The 19,306-nt window shown below is 35.8% G+C and overlaps 2 protein-coding genes across 2 annotated transcripts; both read right to left on the bottom strand.

Moving 5' to 3' along the window:
* Window positions 1-1,125: 1,125 nt before the first annotated feature.
* Window positions 1,126-5,302, bottom strand: LOC133800762 (beta-amyrin 28-monooxygenase-like). Its single transcript, XM_062238815.1, has 3 exons — window positions 4,275-5,302; window positions 3,940-4,127; window positions 1,126-1,631 (listed from the first exon to the last, which is right to left on the bottom strand). Exons 1-3 carry the CDS (start codon window positions 5,203-5,205, stop codon window positions 1,335-1,337), a joined length of 1,416 nt encoding a protein of 471 aa, XP_062094799.1. The 5' UTR covers window positions 5,206-5,302; the 3' UTR covers window positions 1,126-1,334.
* A 5,530-nt stretch (window positions 5,303-10,832) lies between these two features.
* Window positions 10,833-13,001, bottom strand: LOC133799633 (uncharacterized). Its single transcript, XM_062237631.1, has 4 exons — window positions 12,311-13,001; window positions 11,562-12,205; window positions 11,165-11,455; window positions 10,833-11,120 (listed from the first exon to the last, which is right to left on the bottom strand). Exons 1-4 carry the CDS (start codon window positions 12,999-13,001, stop codon window positions 10,833-10,835), a joined length of 1,914 nt encoding a protein of 637 aa, XP_062093615.1.
* Window positions 13,002-19,306: the final 6,305 nt, after the last annotated feature.

Raw genomic sequence — 19,306 nt, 5'->3', positions numbered from 1 at the left:
AAAATTATATTAAACCTATAATATATAATATTTTTTTGTCATTGCCAAAAATAAAAAACTAGAACAACACATATACTTAAACAAAAATTAATTAATTAAAATAGAATATTTTTATGATAATTTAAATAATTAAATCATATTTATTTAAAAATAATAAATACATATATATCATTTTTTTTATCTTATAAATTTGTATGATAGATTATTTTTTATCAAGTGATTGAAACTCTTTTTTTTCATCAAATTCACCAAAGAACGTTGTGAGATACATTAAAAACTAAAACTAGTTTATGCATGCATACTACTGTCTACACTATGACTTTTTCTATTCTTATTTTATTTATGTTAGTAGTTTCTTTTTAAATATTAATTATTGTATTTTATATATATATAGGGGAATTTTTTTATAGGGGCTTCACTTTAAGCCCTACCGGTAGGGCTTTCAGTATTCTTAACCCGTGAACAGTTTTCGGCGCGATTTTTCTTTATGACCGTGTATATTGTAGTTATTTAGAGCATCCAGCAAATTTTCAAAAAATTATGAATAGTTTACGATATCGAAAACTAGATTCAAACATGTTGTTGCACGCGTGACTAATTTTTTTTATGCGCGTGGAAATCAACATGTTTGAACCTAGTTTTCGGTTCTGTAAACTATTCAGAATTTTCTAAAAACTTGCAGGATGCTCTAAATAGCTAAAATATACACGGTCATAAAAAAAATTGCGCTGAAAACTGTTAACGGGTCGAGAAACACTGAGAGTCCTACCGGTAGGGCTTAAAGTGAAACCCCTATAGAAGAATTGTCATATATATATATATCATGTAGTAATGTAAATATATATCTATGTCAATGTTGTGTTTAGATGTCATACATGTAGAAATTATTGATATAAATATTTATATATACTATAGAATTATAATTCACTATATTATATATATTAAAAAAACAGAAATTAATTTTTATTAAAATTATAGACAATATTTAAAACTTTAAATCTAAACAAATATGCATTCAACGTTACTTCTAGCTAGTAATTTTTTACCGTACTACAACAAGAAGTAAATTGAATTAGCATTTAAAAAAAAAAAAGAAAAAATTAAGGGTATTAAATCAATTAAAAATAATATTGAATATCTTTACTTTATTTTATCATCTACTTTAATTTATAACGTTCCTTTGTGATAATACAATATGTCTTGCAACTAGAAAAGGTTACAAAAATATTACAAAGAAAAGTAAAGAAGTAATACACAATATTATAATAACTTTTTGAGGTAGAAGGGGGACTTTATTTTTCTTATTTGTAAGATTTATTTTATTAAAAAAAAAACTAATGAGATTGGAGATGTATTGGAAGACCTTTCTCAGGGGTGGGCATCATATCACCTATAATCTTCTCATTTGGGTAAATTAATTGCCAATTGAACCTTTTCATTACATTGTGGACGAAAGTGAGAATAACTAGCCTAGCGTATTCTTTGCCAGGACACATGCGGGGCCCACCTCCAAATGGGACAAATGTGAAAGGAGGAAATACACTTACATCGTCGTATCGTGATGGGTCAAATTTCTCTGGTTCTGGGAAAAATTCTGGATTTTTGTTTGTTGTACTCACAGTCCAGTATACCTGCAATTTTATACCAAAATTTCTAATGTATGATGAATAGTAATACTCACGAATCCAATGTCTCCATCATAAATGAGGAAAAGAAAAGAAAAAAAAATAGTACAGTGTTATTGGCATTAATATTTCAAAGTTTTTTTACAAATTAAAAATATAGTCCTCGAATAATTATTTTTTCAAAAAATTACATTAGGGTACTAATTAATTTCATCACAAAAATTAATTAAGTTGTGTAAGAAAATTTTATATTAGGGGTATTATAATGACATTCTAAAATTCTATAAACATATTTCATTGATTATTATAAATTAGAGTAAAATAATTTTTTTTTTTCAAAATTATCCACACCCTTTTCTATTTGTTTTAATCTCTTTAATATTCTTAAAATTATATATGTATATATAAACAATATATATTAAACATTTTGGCAAAAATATATATATTTATAAGACAATGTAAAAATAAAAATATAAAATCATTTTTAAATATATATTATTCTTGAGAAAAAAAAATACGAGTATTACATTTCTCCACATAAAGAGAATATCTCAAATTTAAATTTTCATCCTGAATATAAATATATATAAACACAAATAAAATAAAAAAGTTGAAATTAATAAAAAAATCTGAAAAAAAACAAAAAAAAAAAAGAAAAAGTTAAAAATTTATACAATTATTTTATTTTATTATTGTAGGCATAATTGAAATTAATAATTTTTGTTGTGTAAATATCTCATTGGTACTTTATATTTTATCAAAATAAGGATTTGATACTTTATGTTTCCAATAATATTTATTTAATACTCTATTATTTAAAATCGTACATACTTGATACTATAAACTTAAATTTATTCAATAAAATTTTATCAATATAATTGAACTGTCATTAATTACATGTGTTTTAAATTCAAATTTCATTAATTAATTATATAGAATTGACAAAAGTTTGGTAATATTAATAAAATTGTATTTATCAAATTTAAATTTAAAGTCCTATATAGGTAGGATTTTAAATTATAAAATGTATTATTGATAATATAAGTTACATGTTTATATTTCAATAAAATATAACAAACCAGATTAGTATTTTTTTTTTTTAAAAAAAGCAAAAATAAATATTAATAAAAAAATATAAGTATGATTGAAACTTTAGTACGACGAGTCGCTTGTTTTATTACTAATTACAGTCACATCATAAATTCAACCCTCTCAACTTTTTCTTTTTTGTTTGAAATAACCCTCTCAACTTATTATTGTCATATTCAACATCAATAATTTTTTGACATTTCAATCATGAGGGTAATTCAACGGAGATAAGAAATAGTTTCGATTTTAGCGTGTAGTAGCGAGTTATATTTACAATCCAAATTAATATAAAAAATACTTATAAGAACGTCATTACATATTTACTTTTAAATAAATTTATTAATTTTATTTATAAAATGTTACACTTAATTACTACTTTGATGGTGATATAAGAAATTCTAAAAAAAATTTAACGGCCGGGTTACTTCTAATATTTTTAAAATAATGTACCAATACATCAACAAAAATTTCTCATTAAGAAAATCATATGACATGTTTACTAATAAATAATGGAAATCACATTTGTTGTAATTATTCTTATTCATTTGTTTATTTTTATTTAGTAATAGGAATAATTCACGGGCCCTATGAATTTAGGAAAAAACAATCAGAATACTTTTAATCCTATTTTCTTAAGTAATGACAAATAGTAAACAATTTCTATTTTTTTATTATTAAAAATTAAAAGACAAATTTACCCTTAAAGAATCTTCTCCTTGCAAAATATATATTTTCTTTAAAGAGCAATGTAGTCAAATTAAATTATTCTGATTATATTTCTTCGTTATGTAAACAAAATAAAATGTTTATAATTTTCTTTCTAGTCAGTTTAGTAAACAACGTAATAAAATAATGATTGATTCTTCTTATTGTTTTATTGCGATTATAATTACATTTTACTAAACTTACTAATAATATATAAAATTAAGTTTATTGTAGATTTTAATAATTTTTTTATAAATTTTTATTTGAAATTGTATTAAACCTTCTTTTTAATTATTTATTTGATTAAGAAAATGATTTTTTTTTTATTTTAAGAATCGTGCAATTATGACCTCATATAGGCAAATATATTTAGTGTAGTTTTATATATATATATATATATATATATTTTTTTTTATGAAATTAGGGATATCTGGAGTGTATATATATATATATTTATGAGATATAAAAATAATTTCATTCATGCATTATTTCAACATAAGCATAATTTCGTGTAAATTACCTTCCAGCCCTTGGGAATGGTGTAACCAGCGTATGTGAAATCAGTGAGAGCATGTCTGAAAGTGCCTTGAAGCGGAGGAGTGAATCTCATAACCTCATAAATAACATTCCACGAATACTTCATCTTGTTTATGTCTTCCCATTCCAACGATTCGCCTGCTTTCTTCGATTCCCAAATCTCCTTTTGCTCTATTTCATTTTTTCAAGTCACAAACCAAATGAACTATTGAATTAAAAATATATATTATAACACAAACTATTCCAATCCTCTATTCACATGTGATTGTGGTCTCCGGACAAGTATAAATATATAAATATATATATATATATAATTACCTTGGAGGACCTTCTGGTAAATATCAGGTCTTTCGCCCACATACTTCATGAAAAAGGCCATGGCAGTGGCAACGGTGCTATAGCCAGCAGTGAGCAAGCCCATGATCTTATCAGCAATCTCAGCCTCAGCCATGTGCTTCCCAGAAGGGTCAGTGGCGACAATCATATGACTCAATATGTCATGCATCGGAGCCCCACGAGCCATGCCTTCTTTCTTCTCTTGAATCACACCCTTCAGCTCTCTCCTCAAAGCGTTTGCAGCCTTAGTCGCCTTATAAAATATGGTCCCTGGAAAGTTCACCATCAACGAATGCATCCCCACAGTCACGTCATCAAAGTTCTCCACTAGCCTCGCAATCCTTTCCGGCTCATCGATCCCCAAGAAGAATCGACAAGCCAGGGTCAACGTCAGAGTTTTCGTCAGAGGGTAGGCGTTGACTTGGGCCTTCCCCTCCCAATGGGCCTTCATCTGTTCTTGGGTTATGGAATCCATTTTCACCAGGTACCGGACCAGTGCTTCGGGCTTCAGAAAGCCCGGGGAGCGCAACACCTTTGCCTCTTCGTCTCGGCCGTGCTGGACTTGGGCCTGTTTCGGCTCTTTGTAGGATCTGAACATGCGTTGCATGGAGTGGGGTCGGAACGCCGTGAAATACTTCTGCTCGTTCGAGAAGAGGAATTTGTGGCCGTTGGGCCCACAAATCACAACGGTTTTCTCTCCGAGAATATTGGTTTTGAAGATATCTGGGGAGTACTTTTTCATTCTCTTGAACACGAAATTTTCCGGCTTGCCAAATAGAAACTCAATCGTTTCACCGATTATGGGCCACCCCATGCTTCCTGGTGGCAGATTCTTATCGGAAGTTTTGAAAACGACAACGTAAAGAGCTAACAAAACTGGAGCAGAACAAAGGATGAGGTAGAGAGTCTCCATGGTGAGTTGATTGTATGAAGGTGTTTTGATCGGAAAAGTAGTAGAGTTTATATAAGAAAGAAAAAACTAACATATAAAAATAAATATACTATGATAGAATAAGCCGATGTTTGACCGTCATAATAAATAAATAATTACTTTAAAGTTGTTTTTTCTATTTTAAATATGTTTAAGTTGGCCAAAGCCAAAAAGTCTTGACTCGAGACTGCTACTAGAACGCCATTTATAAGTCAGTCAAGAATGAACTGATGTATAGTCGCAGTAAGTGAGCTGAGATATGTATATGTATATAGATATATATTATTTTCTATTGGTTGAAAGAGATATAATTCTAACATTTTCTGTAAATATTAATGTGCACTTCTTCACGTTCTATGTATTGTGTCACATTTTTCTTTTTTCAGTTAGATATAGTCAAAATAATTCGATGGATTGTGGTTAAATAACGAATTAATTAGTATAAACAGCCGGTCAATTCTGTCTAGCGTTGAACAGTTTTGTTAAATTTCTAGGTATTTTATTCACAGTAGTGGAGCTTTCACATGGTTATGAAAGGAGAAATATAATAATACAGAAAATGAAGCAAATATTGTTGACTCTAAATATAATTATATTTATATATATATATATATATATACGAGATAAGCAACATTCAATATCTTCTATATAGGTTTGATTAGTTTTATTTATAAAATTTATTAATTATTTTTATTAAATTTATATTAATGTTATATAAGTTTTAAATAAATATTTTATTTTAATTAAATAATTTATTTATTTTTGTTTAAGTTCATGATTATTCTACTTTTTAAATTTGGGAGTAACAAAAAGAAAAAGAGATTATATATTATATGTTTAATGTAATATTAAATATTATACGTAGATTTTAAATTTAAGTTTCTTGCTAGATTTTAACAAAAAAAAACAAATTTGTTGTTAATTGAAAGTAGATTATATTATATATTTAATATGATATTATTATAATAAATGAGTTTAAGTTTAATTAAATTTTATTTAAGTTATAAAATGTATAATTTTATTATTTTTAAATAATTATCATTGTAAAATATCTAAAAAAATATCCTATTTTAATTTTTTTAATTATTTATTATTTTTAAATAATTATCATTGTAAAATATCTCGAAAATATTCTATTTTCATTTATTTAATTATTTATTATGTTTATTATAAAATATCTCAAAAATATTTTATATTAATTTTTTTAATAATTTTTTTTATTTAAGTTTAAGTGTTTACAAACTACCGTTAAATATAAAAATATTCCATTAAAACTAATATTAAAAAAATAAAAAATGTTAAAAACAAGAATTTTCCTTATCTAAATCCTTATTATTATATAAAAGATATATATATATATATATAGATGAATTTTCCTACAGGGGCTTCACTTTAAGCCCTACCAGTAGGACTCTCAGTGTTTATAATTTGTGAACAATTTTCGACGCGATTTTTTTTATGACCGTGTATATTGTAGCTATTTAGAGCATCCTGCAAATGTTCAGAAAATTCCGAATAGTTTACAGTATCGAAAACTAGGTTCAAACATGTTGTTGCACGCGTGACTAATTTTTTTTATACGTGTGGAAAACAACATGTTTGAACCTAGTTTTCGGTACTGTAAACTATTCAGAATTTTCTGAAAATTTGCAGGATGCTCTAAATAGCTACAATATACACGGTCATAAAAAAAAGTCGCGCCAAAAACTGTTCACGGGTCAAAAAATACTAAAAGTTCTACCGGTAAAATTTAAAGTGAAACCCCTTTTAAAAAAAATTGTCATATATATATATATTATCAAGTAATTTAAAGGTTTTCCTAGTAATATAGCCGCACCAATTTTCTGATCCGAGAGGATCAGAATTTCCTTTGCTGATAATTTTTGACCGGTACTACAAGTTAGAAGAAGTAAATTAAATTAGCTTTTTAAAAAAAAAAAAAAAAGTTAAGAGTATTAAATCAATTATAAATAGTATTGAATGGAGATTGTACTATTTTATTTTTCTCTTATTTGTTTTTGTATCAGTTTATATCATTCTCATTAAAATACTATCTAATATTTCATAAATAAGTATAAAAAATTTCTTGAGTTTAATTTTAGTTGAATTTATATTCATAATAAATACCTATTTAAATAACTTAACATATCTATAATATATTAAGAAAATAAAATTTTAAATACTAATTGTCTTAAAATTATAATCAACGTTTACAAAAATATTTAAGTACTTTTAATTAATTAAAATATTTTTAATTTCTTGAAATAATATAATTTTTTTAGAAAATCAACTATATTGAGTGTCTTCTAATTTATTTAATTTTCTAAAACTAATATGTTATTTTATTAGGTTTTAAAAAATAATGATAAATTTGGAAACTCAAATTTTATATTGTTATTATTATTAGTGGGTATATAACTATTTGGTACATTGTGTTTTATCGAAATACTGACTTGATATACCATATGTTTTTAATAATGCTCATTAGGTATCATGTAATTTGAAATCGTACATATTTGATATTCTGGACTCAAATTTGAATAATAAAATATTATCAATATAACCAAATTGTCTTCAATTATGTGAGTTTCAAATTCAAATTTTAATTGCTTATTGTTCAAATTTAAATCCAATGTACCAAATAGGTACGATTTCATATACTTTCCAATGTTTGATTCAGTAATTAAGGAGGAAAACTTTAATATTTTGTAGAACCCACAAACATATTTGTGAGTAATCTAAATCATTTTTTCCACTTGAGTTCCACTTTATTGCAATTTCCACTCCTAGATCACATTCCAACGCTAACCCACACCCCAAAACAAATAGCACATTAGAGTATCAAATATATATTTCAAAGGTTAAGAAACAAGTATTTATTTAAAGGATTGTACTACTTTACCACTCTTTTGTTCGGATCGATACTAATTTACACTCTCTCGCTTAATCAATACTACAATACAATCATGTCTTTAACAAAGTACTACAAAAACGTTCATTAAACACAATTTTAATCAAATTTATTTTTATTATATATTTTAAAAAAATTTAAACATTAATTTTTTAAAATAAAATATTTAAATAATTTTGTTGTTACTAAATTCAACACGTGAAAAGCAGTATTGAATCAGTGAAAAATCTGAGCAGGCTATCAAAAAAAGTGTCTCATACATGTTGGTTTCATTAATGAACAAACCATGTAAAAGTTATGAGTGTTCATCTAAATTCCAATCACCATTTTCATTCTTGTCAACAATTCAATACTTTTATTATTGTTGGCTAAAATCTAAGTCAACATAATGCCAGTTTTAGGATTTAAATTTTTTATTTTTGGTAAATAAGAATCATTGTATTGCTCAAAAACCAAATCATGTACACTTACCGGTCTTTTAATACCCCTATCTTGACTTTACAATTCATGTATCTATCTTTACAATTTTTGAAACCATTCTTTATCCCTATTCCTTGTTTTCCTTGGCATTGACAAAGCCAATCTCAATTTAAGTTCTCTTTTAATGACCTCTACAATATGATTTACATGCCAAAGTTTAGATGACCACAAAACATCATTACGAGCCTTCCATATGTGGTACACTAATGCAGTAACATCAGCTATAAAAAATCCTTTCTTGACTTTACTCAGGTGCTTTGCTTTGGATATCCATTGCAATAGTGATTGATAATGCTCTGTTTGTGCTCGGCAGCCAATCCAATCCTTCATCCTCAAAAGACAAGCTTTACTGTAAGTACATTGAAAAAACAAATGAGGAAGATCTTCATTGTGATCACCACACAGCAGACATACTGTGTCCAACCCAGGTAGATACATGTTGATATAAGATCTGGTACTCAACTTCTGAAGCATCACTAACCATAGAATAAATCTGTGCTTCAGAATACTACTTCTCTCCCATACAAACTTACTCCATTGTACATTAATATATTGATCATATAGTATATCATAACCATATCGAATCCTATATTGCATTGCCATAAAAGCTGACTTATCTAATTTGACTTTAAAGAGATCTTTAATGGCAACAATTTTCTTCCAATACCAGCTGCAATTCTGTTGCACTGTATATTCCCACCAGTCCACATTTTTCAAATAAATGCTATGAATCCATTTGACCCACAGATTATCCTTTTTGGAAGCTATGGCCCATACATATTTCCTCAATGATGCAAAATTCCATTCGAAAATCTTCCTGAAGCCTAAACCTCCCGCAGCTTTTGGAGTGCAAACAGAGCTCCAAGCAACTAAACCTGAACCTTGAGTCTCTGCCATTCCCTTCCAAAGAAAGGCTCTGCAAATGGCCTCTATATCCCTCAATAAATGTTTTGGCAGAATCATTATTTGAGACCAGTAAGAGTGAATTGACAATAAAACAGAGTTAATCAATGTGACTCTAGCCATGTATGATAAGTTCCTAGAACTCCACTGCTTAATTCTGGATACCATTTTTTCAAGAATCACCCCACATTCAGCAGTAGAAATACGCTTGGAACATATAGGGATACCAAGGTACCTGAAAGGCAAGGAACACCGAGTGAATCCTGAAACAGCCACCACTCTATCAATCTCAGTTTCAGGCATGCCACTACAAGCAGATTTATTCTCATTTGGAATAAGTCCCGAAGTCTTTGAGAACAATTTGAGCCCCCTAAGCATCCAAAGAATAGAAACAAAATCTCCATGATAGAATAATAATAAATCATCTGCAAAGCATAAGTGATTCGACTTTAAACCAGAACATCTATCATGGAATTTGTAACCTAAAGAAGAGCCAACTTTAAGCATAATTCTGGACAGATATTCCATGCCAAGTACAAATAACAATGGAGACATAGGATCACCTTGTCTCAATCCTCTCTTAGCCGCAAAGAAGGCATGCATTGAGCCATTGATCATCAAGGAATATCTTGGTGTTCGAACACAAATCATGATAAGCTGAATAAATTTAAGAGGAAACTGAAAAGCTGTGAGCATCTCTTCAATAAAATTCCATTCTATGGTGTCATAAGCTTTCCTCAAATGCAACTTGATCATACAACATGGTTTGCAATTTTTCCTCCCATAATGTCGAACTAAGTCTTGACATATCATGATGTTGTATGCTATGTATCTACCATGAACAAATCCTCCTTGATTTTCTGCTATTAAGTCAGGTAAAACTTGCCGAAGTCTTGAACATATCATCTTGGATGTTGCTTTATAGATGACATTACAACATGCAATGAGTCAGAAATCACAAACATTATATGGGCAAATAGTCTTAGGAATGAGAGTAATAGTTGTATTATTAATCTCTTTGAGCAATTGACCCGATTTGAGGAATGATAGTACAATTGCACTAACCTCCAAACCCACCAAATTCCAGTTATCTTGATAAAAGTAGCTGCTATATCCATCTGGGCCCGGAGCTTTCAAACCTGGAATTGAAAACATGCCATTCTTAACCTCCTGAGTTGAAAAGTCTGATGTAAGAATCTGAGTATGAGCTGCAGTGAGAACTGGGCCTAAATTCATAATTGACCGAGAAACCTGCTTCTTTCGCATCATAACTGTCCCCAGCAATCGTTGATGATAATCCAAAAAAGCCTTTTTTTTATACCAGCTGTAGTATCAACCAAGTGCCTCCCTCATTCCTGATGGACATAATCCTGTTCTGTAACCTCCTAGCCTTCAGAGAAGCATGGAAAATATGAGTATTCTCATCTCCATTAGCCAACCAAATTACTTTAGCTTTTTGAGCCAAGAACATCATGTAAGCTTTATGGTAATGGAGGAAATTTTCTTTAGCCATTTGTTCTTGATTAATAAGACATTCATTGAGCGGATCCTTATGCAGTTTTTCCTGAAGCTCCCTCAGTAAAAGATTTGCCTTAAATTCTGTCTGTGGATATCAGAAAAACCCTCTCTATTAATACTCGAAAAAACCTGTTTCAATCTTTTCAATTTAGAAACCACTTGAAACATTTCAGTACCAACAACTGGAATATTCCAACTAGTCTGAATCTTGTCTGCATAAGATGGAGCTTCTTTCCACATCCGAAAGTATCTAAATGGTTTCTTCTCCATTGTAAACTCCAAGGAAAAATGAACAAGAACTGGACTATGATCAAATATCCCTTCCGGAAGAAAAATAGCTTCTGAGTTTGGAAAATAATCTGTCCATTGTGAATTAACCATAGCTCGATCAATCTTTGAATAAATCTTCTCCTCTGCCGTCTGTTTGTTATTCCAAGTATAGAAGCTAGCATCCTGAAAATTTTAAGTCCTCCAAGTGACAGAATGACAGGCAGTCCTGAAATCTGCTAGAGAGTTTAGCAGTAACCTTTTTACCTATTTTCTCATGAAGAGAAAGAATCTCATTAAAGTCCCCTATCACCATCCAAGGAGCAGCTATAGATATAGCCAATTCATGCATATCTTTCCATAACTGATCTCTAGATAATTCATCATTAAAACCATACACAAAAGTGATGAGGAAACTTCCTGCCCGATTTGGAACTTTAATCAAACAGTGAATCAACTTAGTAGTACATAACCTAATATCCAGAGAATACACATTCAGATTCCAAGCAACTATTATTCTACCTTTATCAATCCAAGGATTATTATTAGTGAAACACCATCCATAAAACAAACTAGTATAAAGAGAACCCATATTTTTATTCTTCACTTTTGTTTCGAGAAGACTAACCAACCCAACATTCTTTGAAAGAATTAAATGTTTAATCTCTCTATGCTTATGTTGGCTGTAATCCCTCGTACATTCCAGCAAAGTATCATATCCATTGAGTATAGAGGGAACTCCCCCCTCTCTTCCTGTATTGGTCCTCTGTAGCAGGTCTATAACAGAATCATCTTCCAGCATGTGAAACTGATTGGTTACACTAGTTAGAATGGCATCAGGTTCCTTTACCTTAACCCCCTTTACCACTGACTGAAAACCTTCTACATCTACATTGGCTTGACCTGAAAGTGGCATTGAATCACTCTGTTTAAAAATCTATGCTTGCTTGATTGATTTGGTCTTCCAGCATAAATGAGACTCATGTCCTAAACCATAACAGGTTTTACAAGTAATGGGTTTCCATTCATACTCCACCTGTATGTCTACTTCCTGATCAAATTCATTCATAAAACTTATATGAGTAGGAAAATCCTGAGCCATGCTAACCTCAATAAGAATTCTGGGGTAGGCTATACGATCTCTGTTTTTGGTAATGTTATCAACTTGGATCGGCTTCCCAATCTGACCCACAATCTTGAAAAGTGATCGATCTCCCCAATACTTGATATTTAGACCTCCCAATTGAATCCAAGTCGGAACTGAAGAAATGTCTTCTTTAGAGAAATCATCAACAGGATTCCAAGGCTTCATTATCAGAGGTTTTTTGCCAAAGAACAAGTAACCCCCATCCAACACACGATCACGATATTCCATGGCCAGGAAACGAATAATGCAAATACCTGAAGAAAGGATTCCTACTTTGTCCACCTGATCTTTCCATAACCGTCTCACAAAACCCTCTAGGACTCGAATTGGGGGATTAGCACTGAGCACATAGCAAACAATCTCAGATTGCCAGAAATTCACCTCCTCAGCAATATCCTCCATATCTATTTTGATCCCTAGAGTCTTCTCCTGATTCATAGAATAACCATTGCCAGCCACATTCTTCCCTCTGTAACTGGCACGATTCACACCAGAAGAGTTATAATGCAATATCGGAGAAGAAACATTCTTACCCATATCTACATCCTGCATTGCTTGCTTTGAAACCAATAACCAATCATCCACTTACCTCTTGCTTATCCTCAATCACCTCCAATTCTTGAACCCCTAAAATAGCATCCATCGATCGAGTTTTGATGACCCTATCAGTAGATGAAGGTCCAGTTTTCTTGATCTTGTTCTTCGATTTGGATTTCCCCCCATCTTTGATCCCTTTTCCATGGCGCCGATGAGAACACCGAGAGAAAAAGAGCGGGAAAAAAGTTCTCAAGTTTATTTGCTAGATTTTGGATTTTAATTTTGTTGACTCATGTTTTGATCAACAACAATTTTATGAACAATGACTAAAAGTGTACTAAAAACTAAAGTGATAAAGCCTAAGAACTTAAGAAGAAATAACACAAGAAAACTTTAACATGGTTCGGGGCTTGAAAAATTGACTTACGTCCACGTGCCACTTTTATTATTTTTTCACAGCTAATTCTTCAAATGAACCTAAGTCATGTGGGTTCTCATAAAGCACCAAGCTCTAATTAAAATTTGATAATCTTTCTATATAATAATCAAAACATAAAACACACATTTGAAGGTCAACTAACATTTATTACATTTGAATTAAATGAGAGTAATTGGTGGCAAACCTCATTATCTTTACATTTTATTACACTTAACCTCCGCCCCCCCCCCCCCCCCCCCCCCCCCCCTGTTCTTTTTTTTATAGCCAATCCATAGTCCCCGTTACCCCACTCCATTATCTGCCAAAAAAAGACACACGTGACATTTTCTTATTCGTCTACATCATATTTCATTAATTATTTATTTCAAAATTTTATTAAAGAGTATTTAAATGAATTAAAAATTAAAAAATCATTTTAATTTAAAAAATAAAAAATAAAATCAACACAATTAAACTAAACTAAAAAACTAATAATTAAAATGTATATAAAAAAAACTTAACTGAAAACCTAAAATCAAATTAAATACTCTTTTTCCTTTTTTCCCTTTCGCCTCTTCTTCTTATTCATGCCTCATCTTCTTCTAGTAGCTGCAGCTGCTCCATGGCGATAGGCATCGAAGATCAGTGAAAGCTAGTGGTCACCCACAATTCTTTGGCTACAACTTCACTGGGAAGAAGCTTTCACAAATCTGGAGCTCCCTTGACTTCTTCAGTCAACAGACAATTCTTTGGCTATGGATTCACGGAATAGAAGCTTTCATAGATCCGGAGCTCCTCAACTTCTTTTACAAGCAATGGGATTCTCAAATCTAGACCTGAGCTATAGGCGATGCAACAATGGGCTTGTGTGTTAGGATTAATGCCCTAAAAGTACTTAAAGATATTTTATTAGTTTTAAATAAAAGAACAATTTTACTATATTTGAATGTTATAATTATTGTTTAAATTTGTACGCCCTGGTTTTCCCACGGGCTGTTTAGCAGGACGAGCCTCGGACTAAACATGATTTAGTCCGAGGCTCCCACAGGCCAGAGGCTCTATTTCCAGGACGGGCCCTTTCTAGCTCGAGGGAGTCCTGTTTCCAGCTCGCACTTGTTGCACCAGGAGCTGGGAATAATATCCGGTGTCCACGGACAGATAAGCTCGGGTTATGAATTGCTCGAGTAACGAGCTTCTCAGGAAGCTCTGACCCTATGGGAAGTCAACACGCAAGATAAACGTGCATAATCCTGCCATCACGTGTCCGATATCCCCCTGACTTCTCGGACACGCAGCAGGAACGTGCGTATTCAGACACCCACGGACGAGTTGGGCCGTGCGGCCCATTATCTCCTTCCATACTGATTAGACCACACTTGTGTGTCAGGTTTAGGAATTAATCATGAATATCACAGACTTGATATGACAAATGGTAAGGTCACGGGATGACCTCCCTACCAACTTCCAGGTGCCTTCTCCTATAAATATGGAGACCCTGGGAGTTGATAGGGGTTGGAAAAATAGTCTTTTAAGAACTATATACTTTGTAAACCAATTACCTAGAGAATATTAATAATATTGACTAGTGGAGTAGAAGGATTTTAACCTTCGAACCACTTAAAAACGTGTCCGGAGTCACCTAGTTCTTTCCAAAAAGATTTCATATCTGTGACGGTTCTACTTTTAAGTACTAATCTCTTTCTCTTCTTCTCTTAATTATCTGTTGCCGAAGAACCGCGTCAACAGTTTGGTGCTTTCATTGAGAGCAAGTCCGATTAGTACTACCACAAACATACAACTATGGTGACCACTCGATCCAAACATGGCAACGAGACAGAACAGCATGATGGGCAGGAGGCCCGCCATGTTGCCCTCCCTGATGAGCAAGTTCCTGAAGTCCAGCAGAGGCCAGGAAAGCAGCCGGCCGGCCAAGACGACACTGGTAGTTCGGCGCCCCGACTGCCTAATCCGAATCCATGTTATTACACTGCGGTGGAGATGGAGAATGCTCAGCTGAGGAGCCAGCTAGCAGCAGCTGGTCAGCAAATCCAGGATATTCTGAGTCGACTACCCCCTCTCACAACCAACGGTAACGTTGGAGAGAGGCAAGGCGAGGCTCCTAAGTCTCGTCGGAGTAATCGATCCAGGCATAGCCGTTCGGGTAGACTCCCTGCAGCCAACTCCACCCCTTCACCGCACCATCAAGAGGCGAACTTCAGGGAAATGCCTCAGACCGAACAGTAGCAGTACAGCCGTTCGGTTAGGACATCAACCCCTAGCTCTCAGCCTTCCTCGAGGACGCCCAGAAGAGATCGAGGAAGTTCCCAAAGGAGGGCCGAGGGGATCCGGAGACGCCAGCCCGTCCCCGAAGAATGTCCAGTTCCTTGTCCAGCTCGCCCAGCGCGAAACCAGCAAGCTGGCAGGGCCGAGAGGCCCCCACCAAATTTAGTCCGTCCGGACGGCACTAGGATCGCCTCTCCGGTCAGGCATCCTCCTTCTCCCATCAGATACCCGTCTCCTCAGCCCGTCCGAGACATCCCGACCTACGGAAATAGTAGGAGAGACCCGCCATCGGCCAGGCCTTCCCGGCGCAGCAGGGTGCCGGGGGAAGGATCAGGTCGGAGCCGCCAAAGACGCACCTCGAGCCTGTCCAGCAGGAGTCACTGGACCGGTAGTGCACGGAGTGGTCTTTCGGGAGGAGACCTGCGACAGCGACTAAGTTCAGCACAAAGTCACCATACTACCCAGGGAGGCGACCTTCGAGATCGCCTCAACTCTCACAGAGAGGATCGAGTTAGGGATGGTAGCCAGGCCCGCTCAGTTGGGGTCCGATCCGAAGTACGTAATGGCGGGAATGCCCCAAATGACCTATCTCAAGATAGGAGGGGCAACAACCCGCCTAATATGTACAACGGGTCCGGAGCTGTTGAACAGCCCCGGAATAACCCAGGATCTCAGGACAAAACCCTAGAGCGCTTAACTCAAATGGAGGAGCTGATGAAGAAGCTCCTGTCGGAGAAAGAAAAAGACGAATATGATTCAGGGGATGAGATGGAACTCTTCGCCCCCAACATAGCAGCAACGGCATACCCTTCTGGCTTTCGTATGCCTCACTTGTCAAAGTTCAACGGGGATGGAGACCCATCTGACCACTTAGGGATGTTCAACACCCTAATGATGGCTCATAACATCGGGCCAGAGCTTCGTTGCTTGATATTTCCTTCCACCCTAACTGGACCTGCCAGGCAGTGGTTCAAACAAAGTAAAAGGCAGTCAATCAGCTCCTGGAAGACCTTTTCGGCTGACTTCAAGAGGGCATTCCGTGCCTCTCAGGCCGCCAGGGTCCAGGCCGACTCCCTAGCTAACGTGAGACAGCAACCTGGAGAGACGCTAAAAGCCTACTTTAGCAGATTTGCAATTGTCGATGCTCGAGCCAGAGACGCCGACGACAGCTCCAAACTCATGGCTATGAGGACCGGGATCCTAGTAGGCGGAGATCTGTGGAAGGATATTCAAAGGAGGGGGGTCAGCTCAGTTAGTGAATTCCTTAACAGAGCCCAAGAGTGGATAAACTTGGAAGAAGCTGAAGCTTCAGCCGTGGGGACCAGCCAGGTCCTCGAGAAGCCCGCTGGGACGGGAACAGAGATCGTAGTAGCGACTCCCGACGTCACGCAGAGTAACCAGCCCGGTGGCGGCAAAAGAAAAGGAAATGGTGAAAACAGCCAGCACGGTCAAAAGAAGAATAAGTCCGTGGATAAATTCAAGCCCGTGTTCACAACGTATACCGAGCTCACCCAAACCAGAGAGAATATTTTCCTGGCCAACGCTACACGAGTCCCCTGGAAAAGACCGGAGCCAATAAAGAACCCTAAGGGAAAGAAAGACGCTTCCAAATTCTGCCGTTTTCATAACGACGTCGGGCACAATACCGACGACTGCAGGCACCTCAAAGATGAAATCGAGACTCTCATTCGAGCAGATCCGTTGGCGCAATACTCGCGGAACAGGGTCCCGAAAAGTCGACCCGCTCCGGAGATCCCAGCCAGTCAACCTGGACCTCGGGTAGATCAGGACGTCCTTCCCCCCGTGGTCGAGGGAGAGATTTCCACCATCTCTGGAGGACCACACATGGCTGGCACGAGCAAAGGCGCCCAGAAGAGGTATGTTAATGAGTTGAAGGCCCACAATGGAGTGGAGTTCGTCCCGGAACAGCGTCAATCAAAACAACAAAGATTAGAGAAACAACTGATCACTTTCACGGAGGAAGACGCGAGCCATGTCCAATTCCCTCATAACGATCCCTTGGTCGTAGCAGTCCAGCTCGCCAACCGGAGAGTAAGGAGAGTGTTAGTGGACAATGGGAGCTCGGTGAACCTCCTATTCCGTTCCACCTTAGAAAAAATGGGTCTGACCGTCTCCGAGCTGAAGGCAACCTCGATGATGCTATATGGTTTTTCAGGAGAAGGGTCAGCAGCGATAGGAACGATTGAGCTGGTGATCACCCTAGGAGACGAGTCCCGAACAGTGTCCAAACTACTCGAATTCGTAGTCATTGACTGCTCCGCTGTCTACAATGCAATTTTGGGCCGACCTACGCTCGTTGCTTTCGAAGCTATCACGTCCGTCCGGCACCTCGCCATGAAGTTCCCTACTTCAACAGGGGTCTGCACTATCAAGGGCGATCAGCTCGCTGCCAGGGAATGCTACAGCATTTCCATGAAGGGAAAATCTAAACCCGGGTAGGTGACGATGGCCATTCAGGATGAAGAGGAATCACAGGGACCCAAGGCGGCTCCTGAGATTGAAAAACCTCGGGTTTCCGAAGACGAAAAGCTCGCCCTAAGCGAGGACATTGACCCCCGAGTAGGCGAGGACAGGTCCGAGCTCCAAGCTATTGAAGATCTCGAGGAGGTAGGCATCGATGAACAAAACCCGTCACGGACGGTTAAGCTCGGAAAGAACCTCTGCGATAGAAGAAAGGCGGAACTGACTGCGTTTCTGAAAAAGAACCTGGACGTATTCGCATGGTCGCACGAGGACATGATATGGATCAGTCCAAGCGTAATCATGCACATGCTCCACCTAGACAAAAGCGTCCCTGCCAAGTCTCAAAAGCAGAGGCGTTTAGGGACAACCCGAGCCGAAGCCCTTGAAGAAGAAGTGGCCCGGCTCAAAAGATGTGGCTTTATCCGCGAAGCCAGATTTCCCATTTGGGTTGCCAATCCCGTGTTAGTTCCAAAGCCCAATGGGAAGTGGCAGACCTGTATCGACTTTTCCGACCTGAATAAAGCCTGCCCCAAGGATTGCTTTCCATTGCCGAGGATCGATCAACTGGTGGATGCCACGGCGGGGCACGAGCTCATGTCCTTCATGGACGCGTACTCGGGCTACAATTAGATCGCGATGAATCTAGCAGACCAGGATCATACCAGCTTCATGACCCCGACTAATGTCTATTGCTATAAGGTCATGCCGTTCGGTCTTAAGAATGCCGGGGCTACCTACCAAAGGCTGGTAAATAGAATGTTCGCGGATCAGATCGGGAAAAACATGGAAGTGTACGTCGATGATATGCTTGTCAAGTCAAAGATTGCCAGCAACCACGTCACCGATCTGGAAGAATGCTTTAACATACTGCGAGAATATGGCATGAGGCTCAATCCTCAGAAGTGCACTTTCGGTGTCGCATCGGGGAAATTCTTGGGTTTCATAGTCAATACCCGAGGAATCGAGGCAAACCCCGACAAGATCAGGTCACTGCTCGAGCTTCCTTCCCCCAGGTCGCGGAAAGATGTCCAAGGCCTCACAGGAAGGGTGGCAGCACTGAACCGGTTCATTTCCAAATCGACCGACAAGTGTTTACCCTTCTACAACTTGCTCCGGGGAAACAAGAAGTTCGAAT

This window comes from Humulus lupulus, chromosome 9 (assembly GCF_963169125.1).
Source record: "Humulus lupulus chromosome 9, drHumLupu1.1, whole genome shotgun sequence".
NCBI lineage: Eukaryota > Viridiplantae > Streptophyta > Magnoliopsida > Rosales > Cannabaceae > Humulus > Humulus lupulus.
This window is presented reverse-complemented; position numbering and strand designations above follow the sequence as displayed.